The sequence below is a fragment of the Medicago truncatula genome, chromosome 2 (assembly GCF_003473485.1).
Source record: "Medicago truncatula cultivar Jemalong A17 chromosome 2, MtrunA17r5.0-ANR, whole genome shotgun sequence".
NCBI classification, from domain to species: Eukaryota; Viridiplantae; Streptophyta; class Magnoliopsida; order Fabales; family Fabaceae; genus Medicago; species Medicago truncatula.
In genome coordinates, this window is record NC_053043.1 from 34,756,883 (window position 1) to 34,776,684 (window position 19,802).

Consider the following 19,802-nt stretch of genomic DNA (forward strand, 5'->3'; position numbering starts at 1 on the left):
AGTAACACACTCTCACGTAGTACGTACCAAAGAATGATGACGGGTCATTTTCTCCTTTTTCAATGATCCCTTTCATACCAATCAAAAATATATATACTCACTACGTCCTAAATTATAAGAATGAAAAATTTTCATATTTATTAAAAAAACTAAAATATAGTAGTACTAGTTTATAATATATTGGTTTCTTGTGTTATTTTTTGAATAAGTGTTATAGAAAAATGTAAAAACATTTTTATTGGTTATTGATTATAGAGAAAATGAAAGGAGGAGCAAATTAAATATAGTTTGTATGTAATTTCCTTTTGAAAAATTTTATTTTTAAAATAACATAATTAAATGTGATAAAATTTGTCTTTTTTACTTATAATTAAGGAAGAAAAAAAAAAGTTTTTTCTTATAATTTAGAACGGATGTAAAATATAAGTTATCTAATAAATTTAAAAAGTGAATTGTTTCTTTTGATAAGAATAAAAGGGAGTGAAAATTTCATATTATAATGATAACAAACAAAAAGAAAATAATTTTACCTGACATTTCATATATGATATTAAAACGTAATTTTAGAACGGTTTAATTTGTATATTATTCTTGATAAGACAAGAGCACAATGCCGTTAATTTGTATAGATAAATGATATTTGTACAATCATTTTTGTACAACTTTTGTACAACATTCTCTCTCATACTCATATTATCTTCTTATTCTCTCTCTTCTTTTTTTTCTCTCTATCTTTTTTACCAATAAGAAGAGAATACAACAAGGTTGTCCCAAAAGTTGTACCAAAAGAGTTGTTCAAATATCATTACTCTGAAAGAGAAATAATATTTGAACATCCATTTGGTGACAACTTTTGCGACAACTTTCTCTCTCATACACACATTATATTTTTACTTTATCTCTCTATTGCTATGATTTCCATGTCAATACTACTTTTTCTTTATAAATTATGGTTGTCAAATAAGTTGTGACCAAATTGGTTGTTCAAATAACACTATCCTTTTAGAAACTAAGTTATATAAAGGTGACATTATGATGTGATTTGACTAAATACGTGTTTCTAGACATGATATATGTTAATAAGAAATTTGGCTCAAATGGTTAATAAATTTTATCAAATGACGAATTGTTCAAAAGAACCTAATATCGATTAATTGAATGGTTAACATGAAAAAAATACATGTTCTATTTTCTTTTATTACTTGTGAAAATGTTTATGACGATTTATTTTGTATAATTATTTTATACTAACCATTAATCACAAATCGTCAACAACAACACAACAAAAATTTACTATTTTATTTTTAAACATGGCTCTATTGTTCACTGCTCAATTGGTAGAGACATACATTAATATATGCAGGGGCGGAGGTTCGAACCGGACACCTCACTTATTTACCTTGCAAAAGGTAAATTCTAACAATTAAACTACTTGACAAAAAAATACATGGCTCTATTATGAGATGTTGTAAGAAGATTCTATTTGCAAGTGAAAACTATAGAATTAATTTTGTTATGAAACAAACGAACTAATTTGTTGCTCATGCACATGCAAAAATGTCGAAGATTAGTGCTAGTCCCATAGTTTTTTATTCAAATTGAATATGTATTAGGGATATTTTGATCGTAAAAATGAAATAAATTACTATTTATCAAAAAAGAAACGGTTGTAATTTCTTGTGTCTATCTTAGATTTATCATATGGTCATTATCAAAAAGAAAAGATTTGTCAGAATGGTTTATGACACTTTCTCTAATTTTTTGAACATCTTATCGTTCTTTTCGTAGACGAGAAACAAACAACTGATAAAAACTCACGCACATAAGAGAGAGATCATTTGTTCAATTCGTGTAACCACGGAAAATATTAAACTTAACATTTCAGTATTGTCACTTTAACTATATGTACAGATGAATATCTTGTGCTTATATTAGTGCTAATTTACAATAATGTTTGCTATTTTTGTAAGAAAAAAGAACACAGTTTTTTTGGTTAGAAAGGCAAAATAAAGAACACAGTTTCGTATCATCTGATAATAATGTTGTCCGTTGTTTGATTATGGTAAAAAAAAAATATGTGATTGATTCCATGGATCACACCTTGATGATGTAATGCCAAAATTTTAATTTTGCAATTAATTTAATTTAATTAAGGGCCACAACCTCACAAGTCACAGTCCACTGGTTGCTTCTTCTTCTTCTTTTGTTTAAAAAATAGCTTAAATTGTAGGAATCTGGTTTAGGTGCTATGCGATTTGACGATTTCAAATATGATTGTTAATTATAATTTATTTTTTAATAGATTGTTAATTACTCTTCTAAATATAAGTCAATTTTACTTTTTAGGTCCATTCAATTAATGATGTATATCTAAAAACACGTGTTTAGTCAAATCACGTCATAATGTCACTAAAGACCACATACATCATTAATTGAATGAATCTAAAAAGAAAAATTTGTTTATATTTAAAAACGGATGGAGTATGTTATTAAAATTGCTATTCTCCGTAAGTAGATTGTGATGAAAGTGCCTAAATCATGCTTTGTTGTAATAATATAATATGACAAGTTAATTGTCAACCATAGCACAAACATGAATATAATAACTGTCACTAGCTTTGCTAAAAAAAAACTGCCACTAGCTCCTTAATTCCAAAAATATAACTATCACCAGCACACATTCAACTATTGCTTTTAAAGAGTAGTACAAGAATGTGTTTAAACAAGTATATGTTATCATTGCTCTTTTGTAAATGTGAAGAAGTTTTTGAAACTTGTCTTAATACTAATGATAACTATTCATGTAGTAGTGTATAAGGTGAAAGATAATGACATTTTAAGAATTACAAAAATATCAAAATTTTATAAGAAATGTCTAGAAATTTACATTAGATAATATTTAGCTTGAAGTCAATAAAGACCAATAAACAGTGGCGAATCTTAAGTTAATTTGTTGGGGGTGTCAAATATTGGTAGCATAAATCAGTTTCAAACCATTATCAAAATTATAAGTTGCAGTGGTGGTCGCTTGCTTGAGTGTTACATGGATGACATCAATTCAACTCCCACCAGTATATCTTTTCTTGAATATAAAAACATTAAAAATACAATTGAAATATAAAAAAGTGTGTGGGAGGGTCGCACACACGTCTTCAAGACAATTGGGGTTGTCTGACCACTACAACAACCTAAAAACTTGTGATATATTATGATTAATATGCTATGGGTCTCCAAGGAGATCCGCCCCTGCCAATAAGACATCTTTTAGCTATGCCGTCGTGATATGCTAGTTCACATAGTTTCATGTGGTAGTTGATAATCTTGACACAAGAAGTGTTAAGATCAAAAAATTACAAAGTCAACAAATATATATATATATATATATATATATATATATATATATAAACATCAAAACAACGACGTCGCCAAACCATAAAAAATAAAATAAAGCAAGTTATAAATAAAGTCATTCATAAACATATGATCGGTTGAGTACTTCATTTGTAAAAATTGTAAGGAAAACCCTTAACTTTATATTTGATCCCTGAGCATACCAAGAGTTTAGCCATATTTAAATACATTTTTTAACAAGAACCATATTCAAATACACGTCATTCAAATTAAATGAAAGCATTCGTTCACTTTCTTTCGTTAAGATACGAAGCCTAAAAATTGAACCACGTGACATAAACTATTTTTTGTCAATACACAGCCGATCCATAACCAAAACAATACATTTGACCATAATAAAAAAATAAATGATTGGATGTTTCGTTCAAATTACATTCTTCAAAATGCAAATGCAATGCACATTTAACATTGTTCGTTAGTTTTAGATCATTCATTTCAAATTACACAATTAGTTTCAAGAAGTGAAACGATCTCAATCATTGATCTAAATTTGATAGTCGTGAGAGTTGTAACTGTGTAGAGGAGTAGTTATAATGAAAGATGAGATGAATTAATTTAGTCTGTTGGATCTAAATCAATGCCTCGGAATAAATTGCTCTTTAAAAATGGTCAAGTACTGCAACATATACCTCTCCTCTTCTCCACTTCGTCCCTTTCTCTCACGAGTAATTTCAACTGTTTCTATGTGTTCTTCTTTTCATGATATTCATTCCACCATTTGGTCAACACAAAAACTTCGCTATCACCATCATAAATAAAAAGATCGACATGGGTGTTGGTGTTGCATATGAAGTGGTGGACATAAAATTTGATTCTTGGGTAGGATTGGAATATAAAATTTTGAAGAAAATCAAAGCAAGCAACGCATATCTATGGATAAATCTTACCGAATCATCACCACTACTCTTGCCCAAGTTGGATTTGATGATTCATATTTAATTAAATTAGGGCTAGAAGATGAACATATTGAAGAAAAAAAAATCATATTATTCCAGCTTCTTTTTGGTGTGGTTCCAATGTTGGAAATTTAGGTCTTAATATAAACAGATTTCATAAAACATGTTCAACAATTATGAATCAATAGCGGAAGCAAACAAAACATTGAACATGATTATGATCGGATCTACGACATGTTTGATTTATCAAGGTTATTAAGAATTAGGGTATTAGGAATACCTGGATAAAGCTTTCAAGACAACCCTCTCATCAACAACGATAACCAAGGAGAGTGGATGATCTGAAACACACAATAGAGTTAACAGCGGCTGATTTGGTTCTTCCTCAACCGGTACCTTTATGCCTCAAGTTCTCTTCAGATGGGGAGAAGAGAGAGTTTGCCGTGTACGGTATATTGGGGACCATAGCCTCTTTTATATTGGATGGCCATTAGGGTTTCCCATTATTCCGTTAATGGGCCATCCGGACATCCACTCATTGAGTCCATATCAACTAATTAAATGTTTAATTATTTATCCAATTAGAAATCTAATAGCCTTATTACTTAATTTGATCACTAATCAACTAAGGCCCACAATTGATAAATAACTAATATAATTATTGTTACGATATTTGCCCACATAATGATATTAAGATATAATAAATAATAAAATATTCCAACAATCTCCCACTTGGGCTACATATCTTAATAATTATATCATAATTCTTTAGGCGCGCAACTGAATGCTATTTATCTTTAGATTTCAACTTTACAATCTGGTCCACCTCATACATTAATAATGGGACCACCGCGGCTGTCGTCACTGACGTATAATGTGACGGAACCCCGACGACCACCATATCAATGCACTTGATGACATAGATTGATATGGATGAGTGGCATGACAATTCATATAATGTGATATCTGAATCATGCCTATTTCCAACTGATCCAACTAAAGTCTTTAATGAGATCAAACTGAAGTTTTGCAAATTTAAAATTTGCACAAATGATACATAAATGGTTATAGCAATAATAACCTCATGAACTTTATTTCTGCAGAAAATCATAACATAAAGTCTGTATCAATATCAAAACAAAAGTATAGAACATAAAATAAGAGACTCCCACTAATCCAAGACATCCTTAATGACAACAATCACATGAAAGACCTTATGTGTAACAAGTAGCCACAATAACTCCTTAATGTATCGAAATTCTAAAATAGTTTTTTATTGTGCAAACGGTAATCAAAATAGTCATTGCCGTTAAAACAGATCCTTAATGCTAATATTAACTTCTTTTTTTCTTCATATAAGGACTAATATGACAATAACTCTATTTATAAAAACTGATATAACAATAAATAAGTATATTGAAGGACTAATATTTTTTTTTGGTGGTAACCGGTGTTTAAACTCCTCACCTTACATATTTTATGGATTGTTCTTATGTTAAGCTCACGATGATATTAAAAAACTAATATAACAATATTAAAGAAGCACTTAACTAACGCTATTTAGAATAACATAGTACATGACTATTTTTAAATTTCGATACATCAAAATACTTTTAATTCGGAGCCAAAACCACACGAACAAATTTGCCTATAACACGGTAAAAATATTTTGTCAATTTTTTATACACAAAGGGAGCAACCGACGAACCATATATAAATAAGATAATACTTAAGCTGATTCAGGGTTTCACAATTTTCTCTCTCTAGGGTTTTTCTTTCCTGCGGCTGTGAAGGGAAAACCTCTTCTTCCTCAACACCCCTTCTCGCCGATTCTCTCTTCGGTAAATAATTTTACACTTAATTTCATCAACATTAGATCAATCAACTTCTGTTTATGCTTCAATTGTATTTACTTTAGATCTATGTGTTGATTTTCATGTTTTTTTTTTTTTTAATATGCCTTTTGATGTGATTATGTATGACATTTTTTAATTTTGATTTGGATTAATGGTTTTTTTTTCCTTGCTGGAAATTATTCATTGTTAATTTGTTTGAACACAATATTAATTATTATTTTTTTCCAATTTTTTAATTACTATGTGTTTGTTCTTCTTATTTGTTTGTGATTTGTAATTGTAATGAACTGATCTTGGTGTTGTAAATGTGAATCGTATTAATATAGCATTACCATCATAATTTTTATGATTATGTGTTCTATGGTTGAAGGTCACTAAGTTTTGAACTGATAATAATATAACTTGATTTTGTGATTTTTTTAACTATTAAAAATTATAAACTGAGATGTGGATGTTTTGTCAATTTGTTTGCTTTTCTATTCAGATAAATTGGTTATTTTTATCTGGATATTGTTCAGTATTGATTTTCTCGTTATTTGTTTGAACACGATGTTGCATTGTTTTCTCTTACATGAACTTGGCCCTGGACATGACACCGACATTAACACGTCGACACACACCATTAATTATTTGAGAAATTCACATAATTGAATGAAATGACACAATGAGTTGTACATCGGACATGTTGTCTTAGAACACTAAACATATTATCTGTTTTGTTCAATTGGATGTTGTTAGCCTGTATATTTAGTTGCTTTTATTATTTTGTTATTACCAGTTGTCTGATACTGAAGCATATTGTTTTTATTTTATAATTTACTTTTGACAGAGTAATCACGATAACTCTGATGTACTTTATCTATTTAGCTAACCAGATTTTTTTGACATTTCAGCTCTAACAAACTTTTCTTTGTGGACCTTAAAGACTATTCAAAATGGTAAGTCTATGAACAGGGCTCAATGAATATTTGCTTGTTTGTTTACTTTGAATCAATATCAATAATCTAAACTGTAATTCGTGTCTGTATTTGCAGGTGAAGTTCACAGCTGATGAGTTGCGTCGTATTATGGACTACAAGCACAACATTCGTAACATGTCTGTCATTGCTCATGTCGATCATGGTATGGTTTCATTAACACTTATCTCATTGTGTTGTTGATCTTCACTTTGTTGTTTGCTTAACATAAAATTAATATTACTATCATAATTTATGAAGTTTTTTTAAATATATATAATATTTGATAGATAAAGGCTTTTTATCTATAATATTTGATAGATAAAATCTTTTTTTAAAAATAATATTTATAGGTAAATATGTAGTATGCCTGTCTGTCATTGCTCATATTGATTACTGCATGAATTCATGAACACATTGACTTTGGTTTTTGTTTGACAAGAAAGTATTGGCATCATAATTGATATAGCTTGTATTTTTTGTAATTTTGATAGGTAAAACCTATTTATAATATTTAGAGGAAAATCTGTTTTTTCCCTTTATGATGCTGATTGTTTTTATGTTTCATTATTAATAATTCCTCTACGATGCATTTTCCTTATTGTTGTCATGTTTCCACTTATCCCATTTTTCAGATTATTAAGATATAATTTAAATTTGGCGTTTGCTTGACAATAAAATATTAATGTCACAATTAAATTTTTTAGTTACTTGATAGAGAAAGACTATTCTTAATACTGTAATCTTTTGCCATGTTGTTAGACCAAATTTGCTAGTTTGAATAATAATAAAAATAATTTATTTTCTGTGTTTTTTTATTTGCAGGAAAATCTACTTTGACAGATTCCCTTGTTGCTGCCGCTGGTATTATAGCACAAGAGGTTGCTGGAGATGTTCGAATGACAGACACCCGTGCTGATGAAGCTGAGCGTGGTATCACTATCAAGTCCACTGGTATCTCTCTATACTATGAAATGACTGACGATTCTCTGAAGAGTTTTAAGGGGGAGCGCAACGGGAATGAGTATCTCATTAATCTCATTGATTCCCCTGGGCACGTTGACTTCTCTTCTGAGGTTACTGCTGCACTTCGAATTACTGATGGAGCACTAGTGGTGGTGGATTGTGTCGAAGGGGTTTGTGTGCAGACTGAAACTGTGCTGCGACAGGCTCTTGGAGAAAGGATCAGGCCAGTTCTGACAGTTAACAAGATGGACAGATGCTTCCTTGAGCTCCAGGTTGATGGAGAGGAGGCTTATCAGACCTTCTCGAGAGTTATTGAGAATGCTAATGTGATCATGGCTACATATGAAGATCCATTGCTTGGTGATGTTCAAGTGTATCCCGAGAAAGGAACAGTTGCTTTCTCTGCTGGTTTGCACGGTTGGGCTTTTACTCTGACCAACTTTGCAAAGATGTATGCCTCTAAATTTGGTGTTGACGAGACAAAGATGATGGAGAGGCTTTGGGGTGAAAATTTCTTCGATCCTGCCACTAAGAAATGGACCACCAAGAATACTGGTTCAGCTACTTGCAAGCGTGGGTTTGTTCAGTTCTGTTATGAGCCTATCAAGCAGGTCATTAACACTTGTATGAATGATCAGAAGGATAAGTTGTGGCCGATGTTGACAAAGCTAGGGATCACCATGAAATCAGAGGAGAAGGACTTGATGGGTAAGCCTTTGATGAAACGTGTCATGCAGACATGGCTCCCAGCAAGCACTGCACTTCTTGAAATGATGATCTTTCATCTCCCCTCTCCATCAACAGCTCAGAGGTATCGTGTTGAGAATTTGTATGAGGGTCCCCTTGATGATCAGTATGCTACTGCTATCAGAAACTGTGACCCTGAAGGACCTCTCATGCTTTATGTGTCAAAGATGATTCCTGCTTCTGATAAAGGAAGGTTTTTTGCTTTTGGTCGTGTATTTTCTGGTAAAGTTTCAACTGGTTTGAAGGTCAGAATTATGGGACCAAATTTTGTCCCTGGGGAGAAGAAAGATTTGTATGTGAAAAGTGTTCAGAGAACTGTTATTTGGATGGGAAAGAGACAAGAAACTGTTGAGGACGTGCCTTGTGGTAACACAGTCGCTATGGTTGGTTTGGATCAATTTATCACCAAGAATGCTACATTGACGAATGAGAAGGAAGTTGATGCACACCCTATTCGTGCTATGAAGTTTTCCGTCTCACCTGTTGTGCGTGTTGCTGTTCAGTGCAAGGTTGCTTCAGATCTTCCTAAGCTTGTTGAAGGTCTCAAACGTCTTGCTAAGTCGGATCCTATGGTTGTTTGTACTATTGAGGAGTCTGGAGAACACATTGTTGCTGGTGCAGGAGAACTTCATCTTGAGATCTGTTTGAAGGATTTGCAGGATGATTTCATGGGTGGAGCTGAGATTATCAAATCCGACCCTGTTGTGTCCTTCAGAGAGACTGTTTTAGAGAGATCATGCCGCACAGTGATGAGCAAATCACCCAACAAACACAACAGATTGTACATGGAAGCTAGGCCGTTGGAGGATGGGCTTGCAGAGGCCATTGACGATGGCAAGATTGGACCAAGGGACGACCCTAAGAATCGTTCCAAAATCTTGTCAGAAGAGTATGGTTGGGATAAGGATCTTGCCAAGAAAATCTGGTGTTTTGGACCTGAGACCACTGGACCCAACATGGTGGTTGATATGTGCAAGGGAGTCCAATACTTGAATGAAATCAAGGATTCTGTCGTTGCTGGATTCCAGTGGGCATCAAAAGAAGGTGCTTTGTCCGAAGAAAACATGAGAGCCATTTGCTTTGAAGTATGTGATGTTGTCCTCCACACAGATGCTATCCACAGAGGAGGTGGTCAGATCATTCCTACTGCTAGGAGAGTCTTCTATGCCTCACAGCTGACAGCCAAACCCAGACTTCTTGAGCCTGTTTACATGGTGGAAATCCAAGCTCCCGAGCAAGCTCTTGGTGGTATCTACAGTGTTCTTAATCAGAAGCGTGGACATGTATTTGAAGAAATGCAGAGGCCTGGTACTCCACTTTACAACATCAAAGCATACCTCCCTGTCATTGAGTCCTTTGGATTCTCCAGCCAGTTGAGAGCTGCAACATCAGGGCAGGCGTTCCCTCAATGTGTGTTCGATCACTGGGATATGATGTCATCAGATCCATTGGAGGCTGGATCACAGGCTGCAACCCTTGTGACCGATATTCGCAAGAGGAAGGGCTTGAAGGAGCAGATGACACCTCTCTCTGAGTTTGAAGATAAGCTTTAAATGGATGATGATTTTTTTATTTATTATGATTTTAGATGAGTTGTTATTAAAGCTGTCACCTTAGTTTTTTAGGATTGGTACTTTGAGTTGTTTTTGGCTTTATCAGTGAGTTGTGGTGTACTTCGGATTTGCATTCCTGCTGGTCAAATTTATTACTCAGATTTTGTTTTAATACTGTCTTTTCAATGACGTTCTGTTGCTTTGCTTTTATAAGATGGTGGTGTGGAAAATGATCAAATCTAATTGGGTTTGATGGATAATTATAACACTACTATTGCCAAATAGCATCCTTGTTGAAAATGGATCATGCTATTATTTGATCTATCTGAGATAGGTATTTGGGAATTGAAGCCACTGTTCCGAAACCGAATTTTACCCTGTTAAGGCACACGATTCGTTTCTACACACTTTGCCTTTTCTATTTAGTATCAAAACTTAACTATTGAAAAGAATGTCATCTACGGATATAGGATATTCAATAATAACACTGCTATTAGTTAGCACCTTTAAAATTAAGTAAGAGCTATCTTTAAATAAAAGATACTAGATTTTGATGCAGCACTCTCTATTAACCTATCTGATATGCATAAACAAACACGACTCATCTGAATGCACAAGTAAATACCTAAATAAAATCATGAATTTTACTAGTGGCAGTCCTTTAAGACCTGGTTACATCATCCTGAAATGACAAATACTGTTAAATTTCCAAAATAAAATAACCTGAAACTCTTTCTCTCATCACATTCACTTATTTATATATACAATAGAGTATTAACGAGATATTGTGACTCAATCTTTGAATGTATTTGGTCAACATATTCAATGATGTTTTTGTAAGAGATGTGAGGTAAATATTTAGAGAGAAATAAAAAATGGTTTTTGATTATTTAATTTTTATTAAAATTTGGGTGTAACTGGATATTTTGTGAATGCGACTAGAAAAAATCTAAAATCATAAAAATGTTCACTACAAAAATCTAAAATCAAAAGCGATAAGAAATGCCTGCAGTTGTTCATAATCACAATTTGAAGTGTGATAATGCAGAAGTTCCAATGCCCTTTGCATAATATTGTGTTGAGTAGTCTTTTAAAGAAACATCCCTGTACAGTGGTGGGTTTTCTTCAGATAATAGTTCCTTGATTGGACCATAAACTATTGATTCATCATCTGTTCTAAACAATGATGCTACTGAAATTCTTGGACCTATATGCTTTGCTAAAACTCTGTGTTGAACGCTAATGAACTTGTCATTAGTTACAAGCTGCACAAAATACAATTAAATTGGCAATCATAATCCAATTCTTATTTCACATGTTATAACCCTTGCTACATGTCTATAATGTTCACAAAGAAGTAAAATAATAAGAACAAATCTAATGACCCTCCGACTTCTCGTTCTCTCAAGATTTTTCAGTGTAAACATGAAAATTTTGTTTTGTTCATGAAAAATAGAACAATATGACTAATGATAAACAAAATTATAGATGTTCTTGAAATCATGCGGACACTGATTTTGTAGAAGTGTTGAATTGTAGATGTTGCCAAAATCACAATGACACACAATGATTATACGAAACTCAATCAAAATCAATTTCAAGTTTCAACTACGCAGATCCAAACGGTTATTTACCTGCAAAAGATCACCAATGTTTACGACAAGAGCTCCATTGATAGGAGTTACATCAATCCATTGATCGTCATGAAGAACTTGTAAGCCGCCAATATGATCTTGCAAAAGTATAGTTATGAAGTCATTGTCTGTGTGATTGGTATTTCCCATAGTTAATTCAGGTTCAGGACATGGAGGGTAATAGTGACATAGAACAATCAACCCTTCAGCACACCCCATTTCTTTAAGGTGAAATCTGTTTAGCCCTAGAGCTTCTGACAATAACTCAAGCAATGTAGAAGCAAACACCATTACTTTTTCTGAGTATTCAATCACAATATCTCTGCATATACATTATCAATGCATCAAGGTTAGTAGGTTGGCTACATCAACCAAACAATAATTGTGTTACAAAACAAGAATTTTTCAAGTATATTAAAATTTGTCACTTTAGTCCCTAACATCGTAATAACATAGATTAAAGTGACTGATTTCATAGATTATCGAGACTACCTATAAATTTTATATATTTTAGAGATTAAATTAGAGAGAGCTTGATGGTTGATTCTTCAGAATACGCCTAAAAGGTTTCTTCTATAATAAATTAAAAAGTTAAAATTTTCTTAACCTTAAGGATTTTACAACATTTAATCGTTATTTAACTTTAATAATAACGTTAAAAGCAGTATTAAGAAGGAAAAAAACCTGCAAACTTCGGGAAATTCTTCTGATTTTGGTGGATTTGGTGCCATGGAAAAACCAAGTGAGTCCCTCCAATTAGCAGCAGGATCATGGTAAAGACTATAATTAGAAACGTAAACAACTTTCTTGTTAGGATCACGTGTGTAATACTCTTTCCTTACCATAACATCTTGTTGATGAAATCTACAAGTTCCTTTGATCATCTCATCCAAAACATGAGCTGAAATTCCATGATTTATTACTTGAAAGAATCCCCACTTCTCACATGCATTTTCAACTTTTCTCACAGCTTCATCTCTCAAAACAAGATCATCATGGATTCCTGTTAGGTCAATTGTAGGGATACTAACATTTGAATTTGAATCATTGACTGAAAAATCATTCATACTAGATTGTTCACAATAGAACATTTGTGACACCATTTTCTACAAGTCCTTGCACACCAGCTTTTGAATCATCAAATTCTTTCAATTCACTTTTCCTGTCATAATTTGAAACAGATCCTTCTTCCAACTCATGTGTGCATGTGACAACCATAGATGATCATGCAGTAAATATTGAATTGAAAATAGAAACTTACAGGCTTTGATTTCAATTTTTTTTTTCTTTGTACAATAGCTGAATAGACTAAGACATGTTTAACATCTTGATGCTCAACATTTTTTTTTAAAGAATCTTGATGCTCAACATATATTATAAATAAATTATGGTGACAACTTGGATTTAATTAAGCAACCAATTGAGAACCATTTCTTGTAATAGACGCCAATCAATAATAGACTATAAAAATGAAGTATTAAATTAATTTGTCTTGATGTTGAGGATTACTGTACTTCTTTAATTTAACTATTAGTTTAGCGGTCAACACATATTCAAATAAACACATACAAGAGTGGGAAATGTGGCGACCCGAATTCAAACCTGGGATTCCACATAAAATGTCTTAATAGTTCAACCACTAGGTTGTAACAATGTGACCAACTTAGAACTACATCTTATTCACGTGATGTTTAAGAGTTGAGGATTACACCAGCTGTATAGATGGGTGAAAATTTAAAATCCAAACCTTGGTAAGTACGCAAATCAAAAGCAACAAAATTGTATTTTTCATCAATCCTCGTAATGTTATTTGACCATAATTTAACCAAAGAAAAGTTGAATAAGCTAGCATTGAAAAAATTTGTAAAAATTCCGGGCAAAAAACTACTATATATATATATATTTTTTTTTGGTCAAGTAGCCTACTGGCTAGAGCTCACACAATTAAATTGTGGAGAAGTGGAGTGTCCTGGGTTCGAACCCCGACCCCTGCATATAAAATGCAATATCCCTACAAACTAAGCTAAGTCCACGAGGATATAATTTTATATTTTAGTCCCTATAAAAATAATGAAATTGGTTCATATTGAAATTGGTCCACGCGTCATTCATTTTTGTTCTTAAAATCAAATATTTTACATAATACAAGGACCAATTTCAATTTGAAATGAATTTGGAGGAATTTAAACAAAACAATAAGGACCAAAAACATAAAATGGTATATTTGCAAGGGTTAAAAGCAAAAAATATTTTCATAGGGACAAAAACCGGATATTTGCAGAATCATTTACATATTTAAACCAATAAAAATTATATTCTATTTTTCATAATTCGTACATGATTGGTATACAAAATATTGAAGACATCTATGTCAAAGGGGTGAAGAACGATAAAGATGCTAGAAGTAGAAAATATTATCGAAATTTTAAGAAACGAGTTATAGAAAATTTTATAGAATGAGATTAGATTGGTATATATGTTTTATTTTTTATTTTTTAAGGAAGATTGATATATATATATATATATATATATATATATAGAGTTACATGAGTAATAATTTTTGTACACGTGTGTTAACAAAATTGTACTTTCTGCATTCCAAATTATTATAGAAAATTAGAAAGCAATAACAGCCCACATATTATTCATCTATCAATACCTCTACATTCTAAAAAGAAGATAACTAACCAACAAATTAGAAAACAGTTACAACAAAGTTCAAACATACTCAACGCCACTTTAAATAATCGCATTGCATGAACAACCTTCCAATCATTTTGCATAAGAATTTCAAAAATGAAATATTTTCTTTTTCAATGGAGTTGTGTTTCTCATACACCAGAACCACTACCACCATACTTCACAAAGAGAATAGTAGCTCGGCGAAATCCAACACGGCCTCAACAAGTTCCTGCATCTAACCCTTTATTGGAGCAGCATCAAGAGAGAAGTTCTCATGAAGAACTTTGTATTCGCCATGCTCGTTGCGAACACATATCTTCTAGTTGGTGCTTTTTCTTTCGAAGTTTTTTCTAATTCCTTGCACGTATATAATAATTAATTAAATTAATAAATTGAAATATAATAATTGAGTAATTTTGACCAAGATACTCTCACTAAATTTATTTATGTTTAAAAAGGAAAACTATAAATTTGTGAGTAAAAATCTATTCTAAAATTTAAAAGTAAAATTTATAGTTCCAACTAAAATCAATTTTATTTTGAGAACAACTAAGCATGCAATAATCAATTTTTCACAATCTCTAAAAGTGGAATCAAAAATACACTTTTCTTATTTTTTGTGGAATAGGACAAAGTTTTTTGGTACAACTCATTGGATTTCTATCGGTTAGAAAAATTAGTATTTTTATTTTTTTATTTTTATAGAAGTCATATTTTGTTTTATATTTATTGATTTGCGCTTGAAACTTCCACATTTTCGCTTTTTTGTTAGGGCATCATCAAGTCCTTGACCAATGTTCTTTCCAAAAAAGAAAAAAAAAGAAGTCTTTGACTAGCGTCTAATTTCAATAATTATCAGGAGGATCAGATATTTATTGGTAATTTTTGTATATATGTTAATAGTTATATAGGCAATAATTTTTGTATGGGTAATAATTTTTGAACATATATGTTAATAAAATTGTACTCTCTCCGTTCCAAATCATGTGTTAATAAAATTAATGCATGTTTTAAATATTGAAAACAAGAGAGAGAAAATAATTAATGATGCAGATTGTATCATTGCAGAAGACCAGAGAGATTTTCCCCGGAGAAAATCCATTCAAATTATATGTCATTATTCTAGCAATTTTACATGGATTAAGAAATGTAGTTTATTTTGATAGAAAAGGGTATTGTGAATTGTTTTACAAAAATATTCTTTATTAATGGTATGAAAAACATAAATTAAAATAATTGAAAAAATATAAAGTAATAAATAGTAAGGGTCATAACATGAAATTAAGCATTAATAATTCTTTAATATTGTAAAATGACATGTAATTTGGAACAAATAAATTTTGCTAAAATAACATATAATTTAGAATGGAGGGAGTATGTATATATATATATTTTTTTTTTTTATAAGGCCAAGAGAAAGGTTAGGCAGAGGGAGTATATTATTTCTGTCGTATGTGTGCAAAATGAAAGGAAAAGAAAAAAAAATACAAAAGAATATGCAAAGAACAATAAGAGAAGAAACAAAGAATTATCGGTAATGTTCCTCCTCATCTAAGTTCAAAGTCCTAACTGATATATTTTTAATTTGTCCAAAAAAACAATAGAGTATTATAAAATTTTATGTTATTATTTGAAAAAAGAAGTTACTTAATAGATAATATATACATGATGCATAATTGTAATACTAGTTGAATTTTACATTTGTTTTGTATTCCAAATATATATGATATTCAATCTCACATTACATGTATGACTTCAAGAGTCATGCTTAATACACGAAGAATGAGAGAAATATGTATTTTCACAAGATATATCATGCAAATAGTATGTGACATTCTTTGTGATTGAAATGTATAACTCTGAAGGAAAAATCAACTGTGAATGATTTATCTATTATTCAAAATTTACATTTTAATTTAAAATTAATATGTTCATTGTAGTTTTACCTTTTATTTAATTAATATTTGTAACACTTAAATTAATAAACCAAAAGTAAAACTCTCAATTTTAGATTAAGTTCAAAATTCAATTGTAGATTATGACTATCCAAGTTTGGTCTCCAATTTAAATAATACTTAACATGTTTTTATTACCTCCCGACTCAATTTTATATTTCCAAGCAAACCTCAAGAAAGTGAGTTGAATAACATATTAAAGTGTTAAAATTGTGTGTATATGGAGTAAAAGTATAAATTCTAGCTTAAAATTAGAATCAATTTTAATCGAAAATACCAGGCATATCAAAATTAATTTTACAACTTTGGTATCAATTTTAGCTCATCGAAATACACTAAAAATAACATATCATAGTTATGTTTTTATTTTTGAGATATTAATATATCATAGCTAATAAAAAGATTTATTCAAATAAATATTTTGTAATTTATAAATGGAAAATGTTAACTAGTTAAACACTTTAAATAGTAACTTTTTATAAAAGTTTGTGTAATAAATTGCATTGGAAATTGAACACTTTGACATTAAGCTTAAAAGTCGTTAACAAGACCTAAATCAGAGTATCAACTCATTTTATAGTGAAATTGAACATGCAGGATAAAATAAGAAAAAAAAAAACATCCAAGGCCATAAAAACTCAAAGCACTGTCAAACTGAGTTTGCATTGTCGCTATAGAAGATTTTAGTTCTAAAAATTATTGTACAACTTAATAAATCAATTCACTTCCTAAAAGATAATGAAATATAGTAAATCAAAATTGATCTCCCTATTCATTAAAGTTATCTCTTATAGCTTACAATATCAGCTTGAAAATAATTCATCTCTAGAGGTCTAACATGCATCATAATCCTCTTGAGAAATACACATCTTGGAATGTGCCCCTAGACCCTAGTAGTAATGGTGAAAGCAGTATTAAGAAGCAAAAAAACCTGCAAACTTCTTGAAATTCTTCTGATTTTGGTTGATTTGGTGTCATAGTAAAACCAAGTGAGTCCCTCCAATTAGCAGCAGGATCATGGTAAAGACTATAATTAGAAACATAAACAACTTTCTTGTTGGGATCGCATGTATAATACTCTTTTCTCACCTTGGCATCTTGTTGATGAAATCTACAAGTTCCTTTGATCATCTCATCCAAAATTTGTGTTGGAATTCCATGATTTATTACTTGAAAGAATCCCCAATTCTCACTTGCATTTTGAACTTTTCTCACAACTTCATCTTTCAAAACAAGATCATTATGGATTCCTGTTAGGTCAATTGGTGGGATACTTAGCTTTGAATTTGAATCATTGACTGAAACATCATTGATACTAGATTGTTCACAATAGGACATTTGTGACACCATTTTCTACAAGTCCTTGCACACCAGCTTTTGAATCATCAAATTCTTTCAATTCACTTTTCCTGTCGTAATTTGAAACAGTTCCTCCCTCCAACTCATGTGTGCTTGTGACAACCATAGATGATCATGCAATAAATATTGAATTGAAAAGGGAAACTTACAAGCTTTAATTTCAATTTATGTTTTTCTACAAGAGATGAGTAAACTAAGACATGTTTAACCTCTTGATGCTCAACATATAATATAAAATAAATTATGGTGACAACTTGGAATTAATAAAGCAACCAATTGAGAACCATTTCTTGTGATAGAAGACAATCAATAGTAGATTTAAAATTGAAGTATTAACGGTGGCACTAATGACCATTGTACAATTCTCTTTTATGGATAAAGAAAAAGTATTGACGTTTGAGAGAAATCATAGAAGTAAAAACAATATATTTTCAAGTACAACTTTATTTTAATAAGTACCATGAAATTATTTTTGATCATATTTTCTAGATTGACTCACACAACAACAAATGAACTTTAAGCATTGTAAAGCTAAAGGAGATCTGGCACACAAATTCTGAGGACAATCTTTAATGGATAAGCAGTAAAATTATGTTATGATGCCAAATAAGAAGAAATGAATGTTAGTAATAGGGAATGAAACCTTTTTTATAAGATAAAGAAAAAAAATTTAAGAAGAAAAAAAAAGAATATTCACTTACCGCCTTTGATTTCTATGACTTATCACGAAAAATCTTTGGGACTGGATAGACGACAAGCTTAATTGTGTTATTGATTGCTCTTCGATTGACTCTCTCCTATCTTGCAGATCGGTTAGGTGTTCCTCCCAAGTTTCAGATATTTATTTGGCGGCAGTCTTGCACACGGTTCATACTATTTGGTGGGCTAGGAACTCCTTGCATTTTTCATCAGTCACGGTAACAATTCATTCCGCCAAAGTCTGTATTCACTCTTTGGTCGCAATGTCCGGAAATGTTTGTAAGGGTAAGTGCTTGCCTTCGGACTTCACTTTTCTTGATTCTTTTGCGGTATCTCATCATTGCCGTAAGGTCAAAGAAATTACTATGGTTTTGTTGAAGCCCCATACCTCTCCTTGGTTGAAGGTCAACACGGATGGATCGGTTATTGGTGGACATGCGGCCCGTGGGGGGCTGTTTCGAGATCACTTAAGTATGTTCTATGGTGCTTTCTCTTGTAACGTCGGTTTACAGTCTGTTTTTCATGCTGAGGTTCTTGGATTTATATTTGCTAATGAGTATGCTGCTCGGGAAGGGTGGAGAAACATTTGTCAAGAGAGCGACTCCACAAGTGCTCTTTTGATTTTTTCGAATGCCTTGTTGGTTCCGATTATGTTACGTAACATATGGCATAATGGCCGCAACCTTGGGATTCAAGTTATTTCTTCTCATATTTTCCGTGAAGGTAATTGTTGGGCGAATAAATTAGCTAATTTGGTTCACTCCATGAATGGTTCGGTTTGGCTTGATTCTCTTCTGGGTGAGTTGAAGGTTGATTTCTTTCGGGATAGATGTGGTTTACCTAACTACAAATTTCCTTAATATGTTTTTATGGTTGTATTTGTTTTTTCTGCTTTTTATTTCCTTTATGTTTTTTGAGGGTTTTGGCCTAGTCCCCCCTCCTTTGTAATTTTCCTCCTTTTTTTAATAAATTTTTTAGAGTTTGGCGGCTTAGGATAGATGTTTCTCGGGATGCCAACCTAATTGGAATGTCGATGTTACCCCTTAATGTTTGTCCTCTCTCCTTGCTTATATAAAAAAAATTGAAGT

At 31.6% G+C, this 19,802-nt stretch overlaps 2 protein-coding genes across 2 annotated transcripts; one reads left to right on the plus strand and one right to left on the minus strand.

The window, feature by feature from the left end:
* The first annotated feature begins 5,995 nt into the window (after window positions 1–5,995).
* LOC11406801 (elongation factor 2) lies at window positions 5,996–10,574 on the plus strand. The gene is made up of 4 exons (XM_003596118.4): window positions 5,996–6,148; window positions 7,057–7,101; window positions 7,198–7,285; window positions 7,945–10,574. The coding sequence occupies exons 2-4, from the start codon at window positions 7,099–7,101 to the stop codon at window positions 10,383–10,385; spliced, it is 2,532 nt and encodes an 843-aa protein (XP_003596166.1). The 5' UTR covers window positions 5,996–6,148; window positions 7,057–7,098; the 3' UTR covers window positions 10,386–10,574.
* Window positions 10,575–11,007: 433 nt separating this feature from the next.
* Window positions 11,008–18,166, minus strand: LOC11408358 (1-aminocyclopropane-1-carboxylate oxidase homolog 1). The gene is made up of 4 exons (XM_024776238.2): window positions 17,989–18,166; window positions 12,704–13,115; window positions 12,020–12,341; window positions 11,008–11,650 (listed from the first exon to the last, which is right to left on the minus strand). Exons 1-4 carry the CDS (start codon window positions 18,119–18,121, stop codon window positions 11,408–11,410), a joined length of 1,110 nt encoding a protein of 369 aa, XP_024632006.1. The 5' UTR covers window positions 18,122–18,166; the 3' UTR covers window positions 11,008–11,407.
* Window positions 18,167–19,802: the final 1,636 nt, after the last annotated feature.